The 18445-nt window shown below is 40.0% G+C and overlaps 2 protein-coding genes across 2 annotated transcripts; both read right to left on the reverse strand.

The window, feature by feature from the left end:
* Window positions 1-242: 242 nt before the first annotated feature.
* On the reverse strand, window positions 243-1235 carry LOC130470277 (uncharacterized). Its single transcript, XM_056840059.1, has 3 exons — window positions 975-1235; window positions 675-878; window positions 243-586 (listed from the first exon to the last, which is right to left on the reverse strand). Exons 1-3 carry the CDS (start codon window positions 1136-1138, stop codon window positions 475-477), a joined length of 480 nt encoding a protein of 159 aa, XP_056696037.1. The 5' UTR covers window positions 1139-1235; the 3' UTR covers window positions 243-474.
* Window positions 1236-2342: 1107 nt separating this feature from the next.
* Window positions 2343-12766, reverse strand: LOC130469601 (uncharacterized). The gene is made up of 8 exons (XM_056838982.1): window positions 12423-12766; window positions 8489-8590; window positions 4297-4615; window positions 3968-4198; window positions 3546-3842; window positions 3028-3468; window positions 2635-2910; window positions 2343-2517 (listed from the first exon to the last, which is right to left on the reverse strand). The coding sequence occupies exons 3-8, from the start codon at window positions 4597-4599 to the stop codon at window positions 2365-2367; spliced, it is 1701 nt and encodes a 566-aa protein (XP_056694960.1). The 5' UTR covers window positions 4600-4615; window positions 8489-8590; window positions 12423-12766; the 3' UTR covers window positions 2343-2364.
* Between the last annotated feature and the right edge of the window lie 5679 nt (window positions 12767-18445).

Here is an 18445-nt window from a genome sequence, read left to right on the forward strand (position 1 = left end):
AAATTTGATGGAGCATTAGATCGATTAAATGCAAATGAAATGTCACATTTTAACATTCAAGCAACTAATGACAATGTATTAATAGTCTAGAATACGAATCAATTAGTTACTTAATTACCTCATCTAGCCGGCCTTCATAGTCATGTTGTAACGTGACTATCTCTAACATGAACTTCATAACGTAATAGCCACACTCAGTTCCGCCGATTTGTTGAGCACACTGATTAAGAAACATAATACTTTATCTTGCAAGGCCAATAGTTAATAAAAACAAAGCAAAAAGCTAATTAAGAAACATGTTATACCTCTATATGAATGGGTTTACACGACTTAAAACTCGTTTTATTCGGACAATGCCCACCATTGCACTTGTACACTTGGTATGCCCTAGAAAATTAACGAAACATGGGTACTCATGAATATGATTTTGGCTTAGGTTTCTTAAAGACTAATGTAATTTGTAAGCAAAAGAACTTACAAACTCAAGATTCCCCATGCATAATCTGTTCGACGTGGATCTCTAGCAGAATCGAAAATATATACATAACCTCTACGTAGGTCCATCACGTATAAATTCCAATGATTTCTGTATAATTTATAAATGATATATTAAATATTTAATAACAATAATAATTAATATTTTATATGAAACTTATATAATATAACACACTTACTCTTGATTATATGGGATTAAAAACCAATTAGTTAGGTTAGGATTACCCATCTTCTCCTTTTCAATTTCAGCTTGGAAAATGTTTTTCAAATACATTGTTGGCGCTCCAGGGTCGGCCTTGATTCTAGTGCTTGACATAATCTCGGGACAAATGAACGAAATCCGAGACATTTCAAATGATTTGGCATGATCGTGCAATAAACACCTACAAAATAAACAAGATTACACTATTAAGATCGATAAAGAGAAAAAACTTTAAAGAAATAATAGTTATATTAACAACAATAAAACATTTAATTACAATATGTAGACTTGGATCGCTGAAATGTTTAAGCACGCCCCGCGAAGGAACTCTCCTATATCAGACGCAGTTATGTATGTTTCTTGATCAAAATCCGAGTGCCAAACTGAGGCCGCCAATGGGATGGTAGTATTATCATATATATCATCAGGCGCCGAAGTCATGATAAACTGCAAGTATTTGCATGACGGGCCAAGACCTTGAATTGCATCGTGTACAAGTCCCGCTTTCTTGCTTTTGGTGGTTGATTCTTGTGTTTTACGATCACAACTACCCAGGACCTCTAAGTTGGACTTAGGCTTAGAAATCGACTTCTTTGGATGCAAAAATTCCTATAACAATAGTCAATTAACATTAGTCATGTAATAAGAATCAAATCAGTCCTTAGGTTCTTTAGTTCAAAGTTGGGAGCGAAAATGTCATTTTAGCTCTATATATGACCTATAATGACCCAACGAGCCTTAAATGTGCATAAATAGGTTGGAATGAGTTTTAGAAACTTAAAACTATGCATATTAGTCATGTAATAAGAATAAAATGAGTCATTAGGTTCTTTAGTTCAAAGTTGGGAGCGAAAATGTCATTTTAGCTCTATATATGACCTATAACGACCCAACGAGCCATAAATGTGTATAAATAGGTTGGAATGAGTTGTAGAAACTTAAAACTATGCATATTAGTCATGTAATAGGATTAAAATGAGTGTTTAGGTTCTTTAGTTCAAAGTTGGGAGCGAAAATGTCATTTTAGCTCTATATATGACCTATAACGACCCAACGAGCCTTAAATGTGCACAAATAGGTTCGAATGAGTTTTAGAAACTTAAAACTATGCATATTAGTCATGTAAGAAGAATAAAATGAGTCCTTAGGTTCTTTAGTTCAAAGTTGGGAGCGAAAATGTCATTTTAGCTCAATATATGACCTATAACGACCCAACGAGCCTTAAATGTGCATAAATAGGTTCGAATGAGTTTTAGAAACTTAAAACTATGCATATTAGTCATGTAATAACAATAAAATGAGTCATTAGGTTCTTTAGTTCAAAGTTGGGAGCGAAAATGTCATTTTAGCTCTATATATGACCTATAACGACCCAACGAGCCTTAAATGTGCATAAATAGGTTGGAATGAGTTTTAGAAACTTAAAACTATGCATATTAGTCATGTAATAAGAATAAAATGAGTCATTAGGTTCTTTAGTTCAATGTTGGGAGCGAAAATGTCATTTTAGCTCAATATATGACCTATAACGACCCAACGAGCCTTAAATGTGCATAAATAGGTTCGAATGAGTTTTAGAAACTTAAAACTATGCATATTAGTCATGTAACAAGAATCAAATGAGTCCTTAGGTTCTTTAGTTCAAAGTTGGGAGCGGAAATGTCATTTTAGGTTCGAATGAGTTTTAGAGGGTTTACCTTGGATGCTAAGTCTGTTGTCTTCTTTTGGGCCGCTAATACCGTTGTCTTTTTCTTGGAGCTACCATCCCTCTCTTTAGAAACATTAGACTTGGACTTCTTTTTAGGAGGTGAAGTACAATCCTTTAAAATTCAACAAAAACAAGAGTAATCCTTTAAAATTCAACAAAAACAAGAGTAGGTAAGATGTCGAATGTGCTTGCGTGAACATATACATTCTAAACAATAAAACATATATACCTCGCCGTCTTCGAAAATCACTAAGTGTATGGGCCATTGCACAAAACTACCCAGAGCACCGCCTAAGTTAGTGAAACCATCTCCCGTAGGTACCGGAAGAATATCATCAACATGTCCGTCGTAAACAAAATCAACTTGGACTTTATAGTGACCAGGCTTCATCGATGTAAAATGTTGGGGCAATGCACCATCTGAGGGTTGTACCATACCATCCGCCACGACAATGTTGTTGCCTGAAACTTTATCCTCAAGGGCAAGACGACATGGAGTCCTTTCCTTCATAAACAAAGGTTTCAATGCAACTTTGTAAGTGATACAGATTATTAAGTAAATGTCAACTAAAAACATAAAAGGATCAAGCAACTATGTTAAAAAAGAGTGACTACGTCGTACCTTTAGCTCGCGTGGTTGCGGCACTAAGATGTGACGAGTGGTTCTTGTAGCACTAACATCAAGGTCAACTCTGGCAGAATCATTTAAGTGGAGGTCATCAAGTATCGGGGTAGAAATGGAGTTTAGTTGTCCTGTTTTTAACAAGGTGCTTAGTTGCTTTTGGAGGGCCTCTGCCACCCTTTTCTCTACCCTTTTCTCTAATTCACCTTCAAACTCCTTTTTCACAGAAGCTCTGATTGATTCGTAATTTTCTGATGAAGCTTCACCATGGTCACTTCTACTATGTCGAATACACGGACCGAAAGCCTTTTTGATACCAACCATGCCACCTGTTCCCTTGACACGCCCACGATGATCTTTTTTCCCTATAGCTTTAGTGAGGGCATCCTCACCCTGTTCGAAAGAAAGATTTCCTTTTTCCTCTTCTGCGATGTACTCTAACTGCCAATTAGGAAAGTAAAATTACTTTATATTCTCTAATAAAAGCAAGTAAATATTAATTAATTATCAATACTTACAGCTTTTGTTGCGATTTCAACAACTTCTGTATCGTTCGGGTCAATTTCCCACTTTCCCTCTTTATTTTGTACTTGATGGGCCAAAATCCACTCCTTTGATCTGTATTTTCTAACTCTATTAACATTTGAGGTCACTGATGAGTTCACCGAGGAGCTACTCGAGATAGGTAAAGCTGCATCTGGTGGAAGTCGTCCATCCTTTATCCAATCTAGTCGCTTTCTATTATAACCCTTTTGGCCGGTGCGATGTGGGTTCTTGTTGCATGATGCACTTTTCCTCGCCTTTTCACTACGAAGCTGTCAAAGACAACATAAAAAGATGGAAATAAATGTTTTTTCTGATAACTTTTTGTCCTAGAACCAATGTCAGTTTGCTACATGAAAAACTCTTTAAGGACAAGTTAAAGAAATATTATCATTACCAATGACTCTGGCAGGAAATAATTTTTAACAAAAGTCTTCCAATCATCCTCTGTGATATGGTTGTAGACATCCCAAGGCATCTTGTTTGTTTGATTTTTTGGCTTCTTTTCCTTCATAGTTATCCATCGGCGCACCAACTTGCTCTTGAAACAACTAAATCGTTTCGCCACACAAGAATGAAAATATTTCTCCCTCGAATGATTAGAATCATCAGTAATGTGGAACATAAGCTGTTAATAATTAAAAAAAGTTAGATTATAAAAATAGTATTTAAATCAAATTAAATAATCCCTAAAATATACAAATCAAGTTAATATCCAATGCTTACCTTAGTCTCCTCCCAAAACCCCTTCTTGATTTGCTCATCTACCTTTGGATATAATGGGACGTTAATATTAATTCTAGTAGCACAACTCCCAACTTGCTTCCCGTATTCATGAGACCATTGTCCATCGGGGACATTATATACATTATACTCAAGGAACATAGGCTTAGCGACTTTAACACCTTTTGACGGACCACGGCCTTTAATGGTCTTTGTAATCGTACTAACATCTTGTGATTCGTCACCCGTTGTGGGAGTCTTGCCACCTTCTGATTCATGCCTAACAACAATTTGGTTTTCATTCATCGTACCTATGTTGTTCCTGCATCAAGTAAAACATACAGAAGGGTGGTTACAAAATGTGCGCGCAGCAGCAAATCAGTGCACTAGCATACAGAAGGATATCAGATCAGTGCAGATATCACAGATCAGATCAGCACTGATCAGTGCAGATCAGATCAGCACTGATCAGCACTGAACAGATCAGCACAGATCAGTGCAGAACAGATCAGCACAGATCAGTGCTGGTCAGATCAGCACTGATCAGTGCAGATCAGATCTGCACTGATCTGTGCTGACCTGATCTGCAATGTTCTTTGTCATTCTTGGTGTGTTTGTTGAGGCAATATGAGAATGCAGGGCAGCTAACTCATTCTATAAACAAGTTCTATTAATCTAGTATAGTACGGCGTAGTATGTAAGTTAGATCGTAAAATGAAATTACTTGATTGAGTTTCACTTAAACTCAAGCAACAATGATTAAGAAACTTAATGAGGAAATCTGACAATCTCACTTCTCTTATATCATGAAATCATATACTCATATGAGATAAGTCTAGAAAACACCATTTATGCTAAAATGAGGCTAATATGACCTAAGAACTCATTTTTAGGCTAATATGACATTTCCGCTCCCAACTTTGAACTAAAGAACCTAAGGACTCATTTTAATCCTATTACACGACTAATATGCATAGTTTTAAGTTTCTAAAACTCATTCGAACCTATTTATGCACATTTATGGCTCGTTGGGTCGTTATAGGTCATATATTGAGCTAAAATGACATTTTCGCTCCCAACTTTGAACTAAAGAACCTAAGGACTCATTTGATTCTTATTACACGACTAATATGCATAGTTTTAAGTTTCTAAAACTCATTCGAACCTATTTATGCACATTTATGGCTCGTTGGGTCGTTATAGGTCATATATAGAGCTAAAATGACATTTTCGCTCCCAACTTTGAACTACAGAACCTAAGGACTCATTTGATTCTTATTACACGACTAATATTCATAGTTTTAAGTTTCTAAAACTCATTCGAACCTATTTATGCACATTTATGGCTCGTTGGGTCGTTATAGGTCATATATAGAGCTAAAATGACATTTTCGCTCCCAACTTTGAACTAAAGAACCTAAACACTCATTTAATCCTATTACATGACTAATATGCATAGTTTTAAGTTTCTAAAACTCATTCCAACCTATTTATGCACATTTAAGGCTCGTTGGGTCGTTATAGGTCATATATAGAGCTAAAATGACATTTTCGCTCCCAACTTTGAACTAAAGAACCTAAACACTCGTTTTAATCCTATTACATGACTAATATGCATAGTTTTAAGTTTCTAAAACTCATTCCAACCTATTTATGCACATTTAAGGCTCGTTGGGTCGTTATAGGTCATATATAGAGCTAAAATGACATTTTCGCTCCCAACTTTGAACTAAAGAACCTAAACACTCATTTTAATCCTATTACATGACTAATATGCATAGTTTTAAGTTTCTAAAACTCATTCCAACCTATTTATGCACATTTATGGCTCGTTGGGTCGTTATAGGTCATATATAGAGCTAAAATGACATTTTCGCTCCCAACTTTGAACTAAAGAACCTAATGACTTATTTCATTCTTATTACATGACTAATATGCATAGTTTTAAGTTTCTAAAACTCATTCCAACCTATTTATGCACATTTATGGCTCGTTGGGTCGTTATATGTCATATATAGAGCTAAAATGACATTTCCGCTCCCAACTTTGAACTAAAGAACCTAAACACTCATTTTAATCCTTTTAAATGATTAGTATGATTAGTTTTAACTTACCTAGACTCAATCCAATCAATTTATGCCATTTGAGACTTGTTTGGTCGTTATGGTTTATATTTATGCTAATTTAGTCAACTAAGGTCAATTTAGGTCAATTTATTCAACTAAGGTCAATTTAAGCCCGCTCGTTTTGATTTAGGTCATTCTAGCTCAAGATTAGGAGACATGTTAATTAGCGCAACACTAGGAGAAAACGCACAACTCACCAAAAGTAAATAAGAATTATAGATGTGGAATGCACTGATCTGTGCAGATCAGATCAACACAGATCAGTGCTGATCAGATCAGCACTGATCTGTGCTGATCTGTTCTGCACTGATCTGTGCTGATCTGATCTGCACAGATCAGTGCAGATCTGATCTGCACTGATCTGTGCTGATCTGTTCTGCAGATCTGATCAGCACAGATCAGTGCAGAACAGATCAGCACAGATCAGTGCTACCCTCATCTGATCTGCACTGATCTGTGCTGATCTGATCTGCAATGTTCTTTTTCATTCTTGGTGTGTTTGTTGAGGCAATATGAGAATGCAGGGCAGCTAACTCATTCTATAAACAAGTTCTATTAATCTAGTATAGTACGGAGTAGTATGTAAGTTAGATCGTAAAATGAAATTACTTGATTGAGTTTCACTTAAACTCAAGCAACAATGATTAAGAAACTTAATGAGGAAATCTGACAATCTCACTTCTCTTATATCATGAAATCATATACTCATATGAGATAAGTCTAGAAAACACCACTTATGCTAAAATGAGGCATTTTCGCTCCCAGCTATGAACTAACGAACATAAGGACTCATTTTAACCTTTTAAATGATTAATATGATTAATTTTAACTTTCCAAGACTCGATCCGATCTATTTATTCACATTAGAGACTTGTTTGGTCGTTGTGGTTCATATTTATGATAAAATGAGGCATTTTTGCTCCCAACTATGAACTAAAGAACCTAAGAACTCATTTTTAGGCTAATATGACACTTTCGCTCCCAACTTTGAACTAACAAACCTAAACACTCATTTTAATCCTATTACATGACTAATATGCATAGTTTTAAGTTTCTAAAACTCATTCCAACCTATTTATGCACATTTAAGGCTCGTTGGGTCGTTATAGGTCATATATAGAGCTAAAATGACATTTCCGCTCCCAACTTTGAACTAAAGAACCTAAACACTCATTTTAATCCTATTACATGACTAATATGCATAGTTTTAAGTTTCTAAAACTCATTCCAACCTATTTATGCACATTTAAGGCTCGTTGGGTCGTTATAGGTCATATATAGAGCTAAAATGACATTTCCGCTCCCAACTTTGAACTAAAGAACCTAAACACTCATTTTAATCCTATTACATGACTAATATGCATAGTTTTAAGTTTCTAAAACTCATTCCAACCTATTTATGCACATTTAAGGCTCGTTGGGTCGTTATAGGTCATATATAGAGCTAAAATGACATTTTCGCTCCCAACTTTGAACTAAAGAACCTAAACACTCATTTTAATCCTATTACATGACTAATATGCATAGTTTTAAGTTTCTAAAACTCATTCCAACCTATTTATGCACATTTATGGCTCGTTGGGTCGTTATAGGTCATATATAGAGCTAAAATGACATTTTCGCTCCCAACTTTGAACTAAAGAACCTAATGACTCATTTTATTCTTATTACATGACTAATATGCATAGTTTTAAGTTTCTAAAACTCATTCCAACCTATTTATGCACATTTATGGCTCGTTGGGTCGTTATATGTCATATATAGAGCTAAAATGACATTTCCGCTCCCAACTTTGAACTAAAGAACCTAAACACTCATTTTAATCCTTTTAAATGATTAATATGATTAGTTTTAACTTACCTAGACTCAATCCAATCAATTTATGCCATTTGAGACTTGTTTGGTAGTTATGGTTCATATTTATGCTAATTTAGTCAACTAAGGTCAATTTAGGTCAATTTATTCAACTAAGGTCAATTTAAGCCCGCTCGTTTTGATTTAGGTCATTCTAGCTCAAGATTAGGAGACATGTTAATTAGCGCAACACTAGGAGAAAACGCACAACTCACCAAAAGTAAATACGTGCTTTATTTTCCGATTCTGAGAACTTCTGAAAAGACACAAATCACCGAAAGCTTCTGAAAATTTCTGACTCGGGGATCTCAAGTCATCTGCATAGAAAGTTAGAAAACTTTGGTCAGGAACAAAAGTAAGATGTGGAAGTACAGTAAGAATTAAAGAAATCTAGAAAAGTATAATCATGAACACAATGGAAGTATAAAATAAGAATTAAAGATGTGGAAGTACAAACTACACCTTCCTAAATGCTAGAAAAGATACATTTAATCTGATATTCAGTTAGCTAGAATTACCTATTCCCAGAAGCCAACTCATCTTATTCATTTACGGTTTATAACCCAAATTCCTTCCCTATGATCTGTACGCATATGATTAGTATTATTTGCATCTTCCTCCTCCGGTAACGGTTGAACAGCCGTTGGTAACAGGGGTGTTTCATCGTACTTGTCATACTCATCTTCATCCACAACATCATCAATACCCAGAATATTTCTCTTGCCTTGGGCAACTGCACGCCATATAGGATCAACATTGTCTACCACATAGAAAATTTGCTTAGCTTGTGATGCTAGAATGAATGGCTCGTCACTATCACTTAATCGATCAAAGTTAACCAATGTTAAACCAGGAAAAATTTCATCTTGTTTCACCCCATTATGGTTGTTGGCCCACTTGCACCGGAATACAGGGATCGTAAATTTGTTGTAATCAAGCTCCCATATTTCTTCGATAACACCATAATATGATTGTGTCGCATCAACCGGTCTTCTATCCTTGGCGCTTGCATAGACCCTAGATGCTGCAACATGCTTCACTCCACTATTCTGCACCACACTCTTTTCATCTTGTCTTCTAATGTAGAATGTGAACCCATTGATATCATACCCTTCATAAGACAGAACACATAGTCGAGGACCTCGAGCTAACCACTGGACCATTTCAGAAACATCTAGATTTTTTTTCATTTCCTCGGCTACTTCCTTCTTAAACCAATCAACAAATGTGCGATTATGTTCTTGCATCAACGCTCTTTCCTTCAACTTAGGATTCTTTTGTTGCAATTCTAGCGAATGCTTATCTATGTAAGGATTGACCTCGGTAAGATGCTGCAACACACAAAGATGTGCCTTATTCTTCCTTTCAGATGGAGGCGAGATCACATTTTTACCAATTACCCCATGCCCTTCAAGCCTCCCTGCATGACGAGATTTTGGAAGACCTATTTGCTCAAGCCTTGTTAAGAATTCAGCTACATATTGAGATATCTCTTCCTCAAGGACTCCCCGAATGATACTACCCTCCGGCCTTGCCCGATTCTTTGTTTTGTCCTTTAAATGCCCAAAAAATCTCTCAAAAGGATACATCCATCTTAAGAACACCGGACCACATAACTTGATTTCTCGAACTAAATGGACAATTAAGTGCACCATAATATCAAAGAAAGATGGTGGAAAGTACATTTCAAATCGACACAAAGTTTCAACAATATCATTGTGCAAAGAATCTAATTTCTCCGGATCAATCACTTTAGCACATATAGAATTGAAAAACACACAAAGTTTTGTTATAACATGTCTCACGTGTTTCGGCAATATCCTACGAAGTGCAATTGGCAAAAACACATTAATCATTACATGGCAATCATGAGATTTCATACCAACCAACCTAAGGTCCGAGAGAGATACTAGGCGCTTTACATTCGACGAATATCCCGAGGGAACCTTAATTCCATGTAAGCACTCACAAAACTGCTTCTTCTCCTTTCTTGACATTGTGTAACACGCTGGAGGCAGATAAGTCTTAGTACCACCCGCACCAGATTTTTCAACAGGCCACAAATCTGGTCGAATATTCCTCTTTTTCATATCTTTCCGCACATTCTCATTGTCCTTAGTCTTTCCAGGCATGTTTAGCAAAGTCCCAATGATAGCATCGCACACATTTTTCTCAATGTGCATTACATCGAGACAATGCCTAACCGACAAATCTCTCCAGTAGGGAAGATCCCATAATGGAGATACTTTCTTCCACAAAACACCATTTTTAGACTTGGACTTGTAGCACTTGCCGTATTTGGTTTCAACATTTTTTATTCGTTCATAAACCTGTGATCCTGTCAAAGGCGTACGAGCTACTCTTTCCTCGGTGAACCCATTGAATTCTTTCTTCTTCTTACGATAAGGGTGATATCGACTGAGGTGCTTCCTGAAATCTGGGTAAACATTTTTCTTGAAATTATGCAACCATGTGGGCTTCATGTCCTCTTCACATATAGGGCATGCTTGTTCTCCTTTGGTTTTGTATCCAGACAAGTTTCCATATGCCGGAAAATCATTTATGGTACAAAAAACCATAGCTCGCAATGTAAAGCTTGAATTGGTGTGTGCATCGAACATTGAAACACCTTCATTCCACAATAATTTCAAATCATCTATGAGTGGAGCCAGGTACACATCTATGTCATTTCCAGGTTGCTTTGGCCCCGAGATGAGGAGTGATAACATGATATGCTTCCGCTTCATACACAGCCATGGAGGAAGATTATAAATTGCTAGAAGAACCGGCCATGTGCTATGTTGACTGCTTAGAGTTCCATATGGATTCACACCATATGCACATAAAGCAAGCCTTAGATTTCTAACCTCCTTACCAAATTCAGGATATTTCTTATCAATATTTCTCCATTGAACAGAATCTGCAGGATGTCGAAGGAGTCCATCTTTCTTCCTCACTTCCGCATGCCACCTTAAGTTTTTTGCTTGTTTCTTCAATGAAAACATACGCTCAAACCTAGGTATGATTGGAAGATACCACAAAGACTTAGCAGGCGGGCCCCTCTTAGCTGAATTTGCCCCTTTGCGTTTGTAACGAGATGCGCCGCATGTTGGACACTCATCCAAATGTTCATGCTCTTTTCTGTAAAGCATACAATCATTTGGGCAATCATCTATCTTGTCGACCTCTAAGCCTAAGGGACACATCAATTTCCTGGCATAATAGGTAGAGGTGGGGATATCATTCCCTTCCGGCAAAAATTCACCTACCCACTCCAATAAGGTGTCAAAGTGTTCATCTCTCCAACCACCTTTACATTTGAGGTTGTAAAGTATTGACACACATTCCAACTTGCTGAATTTTGTACAACCGGGATACAATGGAGTTTCAGCAGCCTTTGATACTTGTTCGAACATCTGAGGTCGTTCGTCCAAGTGATCTTTCAGCCCATCCATCATCTCATTTATTTCATCATCTTCTTCCTCATCATCATCCGTCTCATTATTCTCATAAATATCATCATCACTCTCATTACTCTGAACATCAAATTCATGGACACTAGAACTTGGACGATCAGGTATTGTTTCACCATGCCAAAACCAAACATGGTAATCTTGCTTAAACCCACGGCGAAATAAATGATCCTCAATTTCATCAATGTCACCTAACCGCTTGATATTGTTACAATCACGGCAGGGACAATAGATTTTTTCGGCTTTTGTACTCCGTTGGTGTGCTAAAGCACATCTAATGAACTCTGCGACCCCACTCAAGTATTCTGCCGTAGTATGGTCACCATACATCCAACGACGACTCATTACTAATAACAACAACAAAAGGTTCCACACATAAACACATATATTAAGAAGTCACAAAATCATTAAGAAGTTCCGCAAATCTTTGGTTACATCATTTAAGTTTATCAATGCTTCACTGAAGTGATATTAGAAGTCCAAAAACAGTCCTAATAAGTAAAACGGAATGGATACTTAAGCATAGAATACTAATGTACACGTTTTATTATTACACTTACTATACTTATCCAAATTTTATTTATCGTAAAAATGATATGCACTTACTGTACTATTGATTTCAACTTTCAAAAGAGGAAAAGAGAAATTTTATGAAGATAATTAGATATATCAATACCTTATGCAATTGTTGAAATTCGAACAAGCACGATGATAGATTATGCTGGCAGTACGATCATCGCCCCTCTCTTCAACCATATGCGTATCTACCCATCTTCACAATTAACTGCAAATTAAAGAAATAAAATGAAAAACAGCCAAAAAAATCAAAATAAAAACGAAAATCAAAACGAAAATCAAAAACGAAAATCAAAACGAAAATCAAAAACGAAAATCAAAAACAATAATCAAAACGAAAATCAAAAACTAAAATTGAACCCTAATCTGAAAACGAAAATAAAAAACGAAAATAAAAATTGAACACACCATACCGAAACCACCGGAACCACGACGCCGAGCAACCACCGGAACCACGACGCGACGGGGAGATGCCGACCAAGAATATATCTTTCAGTGACAGGCCGCGCGAGAATTGAACGGGATGGGGGAGATGAGGCGAGAACACCACACACCGGCGAAGACAGCGACGCAGGGCTGAGCAACGCTTGGGTTCGACGGCGACGCAGGGCTGAGTTCGACGGCGACGCAGGGCTGAGTTCGACGGCGACCTTGGATATTTGTTTAAGGGAAAAGGCTTGGAGCTAGCAGAGAAGGAACAACGTACGTTTCTCGTTTGAGCGCGGTTTGTTGCAACCTAGGGAAGTAAAAATTTTAATTTGAAACGCAGACTTGTTGCAGCGGGCAATAACATGTACGCTGCAATAACGTCGGGTTGTTGCTGCGGGCTTTTATTTTGTACGCTGCAACAAACGCATTTGTTGCGAACAACTAAAATGTACGCTGCGATAACCCTTTAAAGGGTTTGACCCGCGTTGACCGACTGGTTGTTGAAGCGTATTTATACATGTACGCTGCAACAAGGGGGCTGCAACAGGGGTTTTTTCTACTAGTGTGAAGATCTATTCACCGAATACAAGATTCAACATCATCGCTCTTCACCTTATCGCCCACAAACCAATGGGGCGGTCGAAGCAGCCAACAAGAATGTCAAGACCATCATCATGAAAATGACTACCAATTACAAGGACTGGCCCCAGAAGCTGCATTTCGCATTGTGGGGATATCGAACCTCAATTCGCACTTCAACAGGTGCAACTCCGTTCCCATTGGTCTATGGAATGGAGGCAGTACAACCTATCGAACTGGAGATACCTTCTCTAAGGATAGTCCTAAAAAGCGAAATCCCAGAAGCTGCATGGGTACAAGCGAGGTATGACGAGCTAGTCATGCTCGATGAGCGGCGGCTTCAAGCGGCTCACCATGTACAAGTCTATCAGCGCCGTGTGGCCAGACATTTCAACAAAAGGGTCAGAACCCGAAACATCAAGGAAGGCGAGCTTGTCCTGAAAGCCCTTCGCAAAAGCATCATGGACCCAACGGGAAAATTCAAACCCAACTGGGCAGGCCCATACATCGCCAAGAAGATCCTCTCCGGGGGAACAGTTGAACTAACAGACATCGACGGAACAGAATTCAGATCTCTTACCAACCTCGATCAACTCAAGAAGTTCTATGTCTAAGTTCCATGTTCAAATTCAAGGATCCAAATCCAGGTCTTGTAAGGTAGTCAGAACTACGTCCGGCCTGATTCCCTAAAGGGACACGTAGGCAACCTCATCTCGAGGCCCGACCACTTTAATACAAAAAATTCAAAATTTCCTCAATTAAGGGCATCCTAAAAATCAAATCAAATCAAATTTCAAAACTCAAATGTTGTTGTCTTTATTCCAAATGTGCCAATTCAAAGCGAAGCATGTTCAAGCGGAATTTAACACAATAACTTATTTGGCCCTAAGGCCTTCAAAGCTAATTCAAATACAAAGTCGGGATCAAGTGAAGCAAAGTTCAAAGCCTTTTCACTTCCTAAACACATCTTCCAAACACATTCTAAACACAATTCCTTCCAATACTATTTCAAACACATTTAGCCTATAAAGATCTAGAGTCGGGCGACTATGCTCTCGAGTCTTGGAACCTTGAGTACTATCCCCTGGCTCCTCCCGCAATCAATCATCAATCTTCCCCTTGCCCAAGCGGCGGGAGAAGGAACTTGCAAGCCTTCCAAAACGGGAGGACGACGAACCTCCTTTGGATTCCGAACGGTCAACCACCGGATGGGCCACACTCCCGTCACCTTCTTTATAGTCAGTTGATGCAGGACGTCTAGCTCTAGAACCTCGGACTCTAGCTGGTCCTGAGAAAGAAATGTCCCTCTGGCCCAGGCCTCTCATCCATACAATGTACCCCGCAGACAGAGTAGCTGGCTCAGACGGGAACTGGATACTCAAGAATGGTTTGGCGATCCAATACCGCCTCCAAACTTCAAGTCGATTTGCATTCAGCGCAACAGGTTTCGGGTTCTCTTCCTTGCTGTCCGGGATCTCCTGTTTCAAGCCACATTGTCTCATCACTCGAGCAGGCGAGTAGAAGACCAGCATTGTGAGGCTTGGCACCCTCAAAGCAGTAGAACCAGGGGCATGTCTCATAGCAGAAATTCCCCACCAAGGAACTACCCACCTTATACAAGATTCAATCCCAGAGAGTGCGCATCTCCACTCATCCAATGAAAGCCGACCATACACCATGGGCCGCACGGTGAATCCTCTTCTATTGTAGCTCGCCATGTTCTCCGGTGGTGCCACCAACATGAGCCTCTCCATAAGCCAAACCTTGGGGAGTATACAAGAAACACAATTCAACATTCAAATACAAGTACAAGTTCAACAATACAAAGAAGGCTCCAGATCCTTACTTGGAGTAATACCGGACTTCCCGACGGCAATGAAGAGGGGTTCGACTTCAGCATGTCAAGGCCCATCAATGTTTCGCCAACCACGAGCGGCATTGGGTCCCCACCATTAGCAAACTGCTCTATAATCTCAATTAGGGAGGCATCGCCATTGCCAAACCCCTGCTTCGAAAAGAGGAAGCGAGCAAATATACAAAACCTCAAGGCTCTCAAGCGGAAAACTTTGGGAACATCAAGCCCAGAAAAGTAGGTGACAAAGAGGGACAAATCCACCCCTCTGCCATATACAACAGCACTCAAAAGTGGGGGCTTCAAGCCCAAATACCTTTCAAAACTCGAGAAAAAGTGTTCTTCAACACTGGGCATGCATGGCTCCAGCATCAAGGGCCACCCCAATATGGCACTAAATTCCTCAGGGAGGGGACATACCTCATTATTTCCAAAGCGGAAGACATGATGATTCGGGTCCCAAGCCTCCAGAGCAGCAAGAATGAAGTGCAAATCCAATTTTACAAACCGGAAAGAGACGAGCACCCCAAGATGCATGCCATCAAGCTCCCTTTTCTCCAACTTGCCTAGCGAACCAAGCCACGAGTTCAAGGCACTTTCAAAAGACACAGCCATATTTTCTCTTCGTGAGGAAGCAGTATGCAATGATAGCAGGGAAGGATTGATACAAGAAATGATCCGAAATGCTCCCTATTTATACAAGAATTGGCTTGCACGACAGCTCACAAGCGCCAGGCGCTAACCCCGCGCCAGACGCCGGGAGCCTGCATCAAAGGACGAGGCCACCGTCCTCTCTTATGACTCCGAGTACACACTCTTTAGTGTTTCGAACAGCAGAGTACAACCTCCATTATTCAAGATTCCAAAGCCGCAAGCCGCGCAATTTCAAGCAGTCCGGATCAACGCTTCGAGCAGATTTCGGATCAATTCTTTCTTTCAAAATTCAAGCATTCTAGTCCTAGATCGGCGTCCTAAGTCGAGTCTGCATATGCATTAGCAAAAGTTGAATATACTTTGACTTGCGCTTTTCCTAACCAAAAAACTTCAGTCAAAGTGGGGGCTTATAGTGGATACATACACCCGAAAAAAATGGGCAAATTTTTCAAATTTTTTCGCAAAATTGTCATGCATGCATATAGCTACAAAATTTCAAGGCACACACAACGCATACAATTTCGAGCATTCAAACATAAAAAAGCCAATCTTCAAATTTTACAAACCAATTCAAAGTTCAAAACCATACAAACCATACAAAAATTCAAGTTTCAAGCCATACAAACACAATACAATCCAGCCTATACAAAAATCAACCCAGGCAAGCTGGAACTCGCTACCATGCAGGGTCAGTCTGAGTCATCATCAACGGTGACGTCAACTACAGGCCCCTTCTCCCTGTTACGCCTCCTAAGGCGCTCCAGCTCCGTCCCAGGGGTACTAGGATCCTCCTCCGAGATACGAAGTGTGCTAGTGGAGGGATGAACTCCTTGCTGAAGAGAGGAATACTGATAAGGCGGCGACATCGGCATATACGGGTACGACCCAAACATCTGAGCCTGGCGCATCCTCTCCATCTCCGCATAGCAAGCCCATGAACCCGCACCCCAAGGCTGAGGATCACTTCCTCCGAAGTAATAGCCGGAAGGAGGAACAAAGGGCCGTGAACCGCTAGCACCTCCAAATGAATGCCTGGTGGGGTCAACATGTACAAAAGGGGAAGCTCCCCACTCAGCATCAGAATGCCTCTGATGAGCACCAGCACCGGACCCCTGTCCCAGCTCCAAGCTTGGTCCATCCTGTCCCAAGGACGTCTCCGCCTGAGGATCCCTGTCAACAGAGTCTCTACGGTCTCGACGGCGCTCCTATACAAGATACAATTTCAAGAATCAATTTCCCAGTTGGAATTTCCAGTCTACAAGTTTCAAGATCAAGTGAGGTACCTCTTTGTTCCGGCCAGAAAGCTTCTGGATCAGCTTGGCGCACTGCCTCTTCCAAGAATCAAGCAAGAGCATCCAGCGACGCACTCTCGCCCGAGGCGCCTGCATACAAAGTTCAAGATCAATTTCCCCATACAAAGTTACAAACAGTTTCAAAAATGCAACAGTACTTACAGGGGCGTAATGCTCAGGTACATCATCATATGATTTCCAGTGCGGAGGAGAAGCCCAAGGAATGGTTTCCACCACCTCTTCCCCGTCCGAATTCTCATAGCGGAGAATCCTATCAGCATGAGGAATGTCCTCAGGATCAACCTCCTCCTCCTACATACAATCATACAATCATACAATCATACAATCATCCAATCAATACAAGAATACAAGAATACAAGATTCAAAAGCTCACCGGCAGTACAAAGCGTACTGGTGGAGCCAGCCTCCTTAGGAAGTCATCATAGCTCCCCTTCCTGTGTACAAAATCCCTCCAAGAGAGGCAAACCGCATCGCCCCTAGCCTCCGCGTAGAGCCGGGCCAACTCTTCATCCAACGACAGCATTGACCCTGGTGGATCCTTGGGGATAAGTCTCTCCCTCGAATTGTGTTGAGGGGACACTCTCTCCCCTAGGTACCACATATGGAGGTACACACCTGGAAGCAAAACCCGCCGCCCAGACAGGAAATGGGCAAGAGCAGCCGAGGCAGGTACAACCGCGTTGGCAAAAGGACGCCATACCACCTACAAAGCAGACAACTCAGGCAACAGTACAAATACAAATACAAGAGAGCAAAACAGTACAAGAATATTACCCTATCAGCAGGTAAAACTCTCCAAGCTCTGCGAGAAGCCGCCAGGGACGCACCAACGCGCACCGCTCCTATCCAAGAGGCAGCATACGGGTAAGCCGCATCTCTAGTACGCTCCGGCGCCAAAGTCGGAAAGTGTTCATAGATCCAAATCTTTCAAGGAACAAACAAAACATCAGTCAAGTTCAAGATACAAGCGTACAAATACAAAGTACAAAGTACAAGGAGTCTCGAATACCTCCAGGACGCTCCACAGAGCAGCCATGCTCGGGTCACTCCCCAGTGCAGTCCGGGAAGCCCGCCCCATTTCATACAAGAGGTGGCTATACGCCAAACCACCCAAGTTATAACTCGAGACAACTCTCAAGTCCCTCAGAGCGGACAAGAAGCTAATATGCACCCGACTGTTCCTACTCGGGGCAATCACTCTGCTAACCAAGACAAGGAGGAAGAGCCTAACCCTCTGCTCTGCGGACACACCCTCACCACAGATAACATCCACAAGCACCGTCACAGAAGCGTGGG

The sequence above is a fragment of the Spinacia oleracea genome, chromosome 3, assembly GCF_020520425.1.
Source record: "Spinacia oleracea cultivar Varoflay chromosome 3, BTI_SOV_V1, whole genome shotgun sequence".
NCBI lineage: Eukaryota > Viridiplantae > Streptophyta > Magnoliopsida > Caryophyllales > Amaranthaceae > Spinacia > Spinacia oleracea.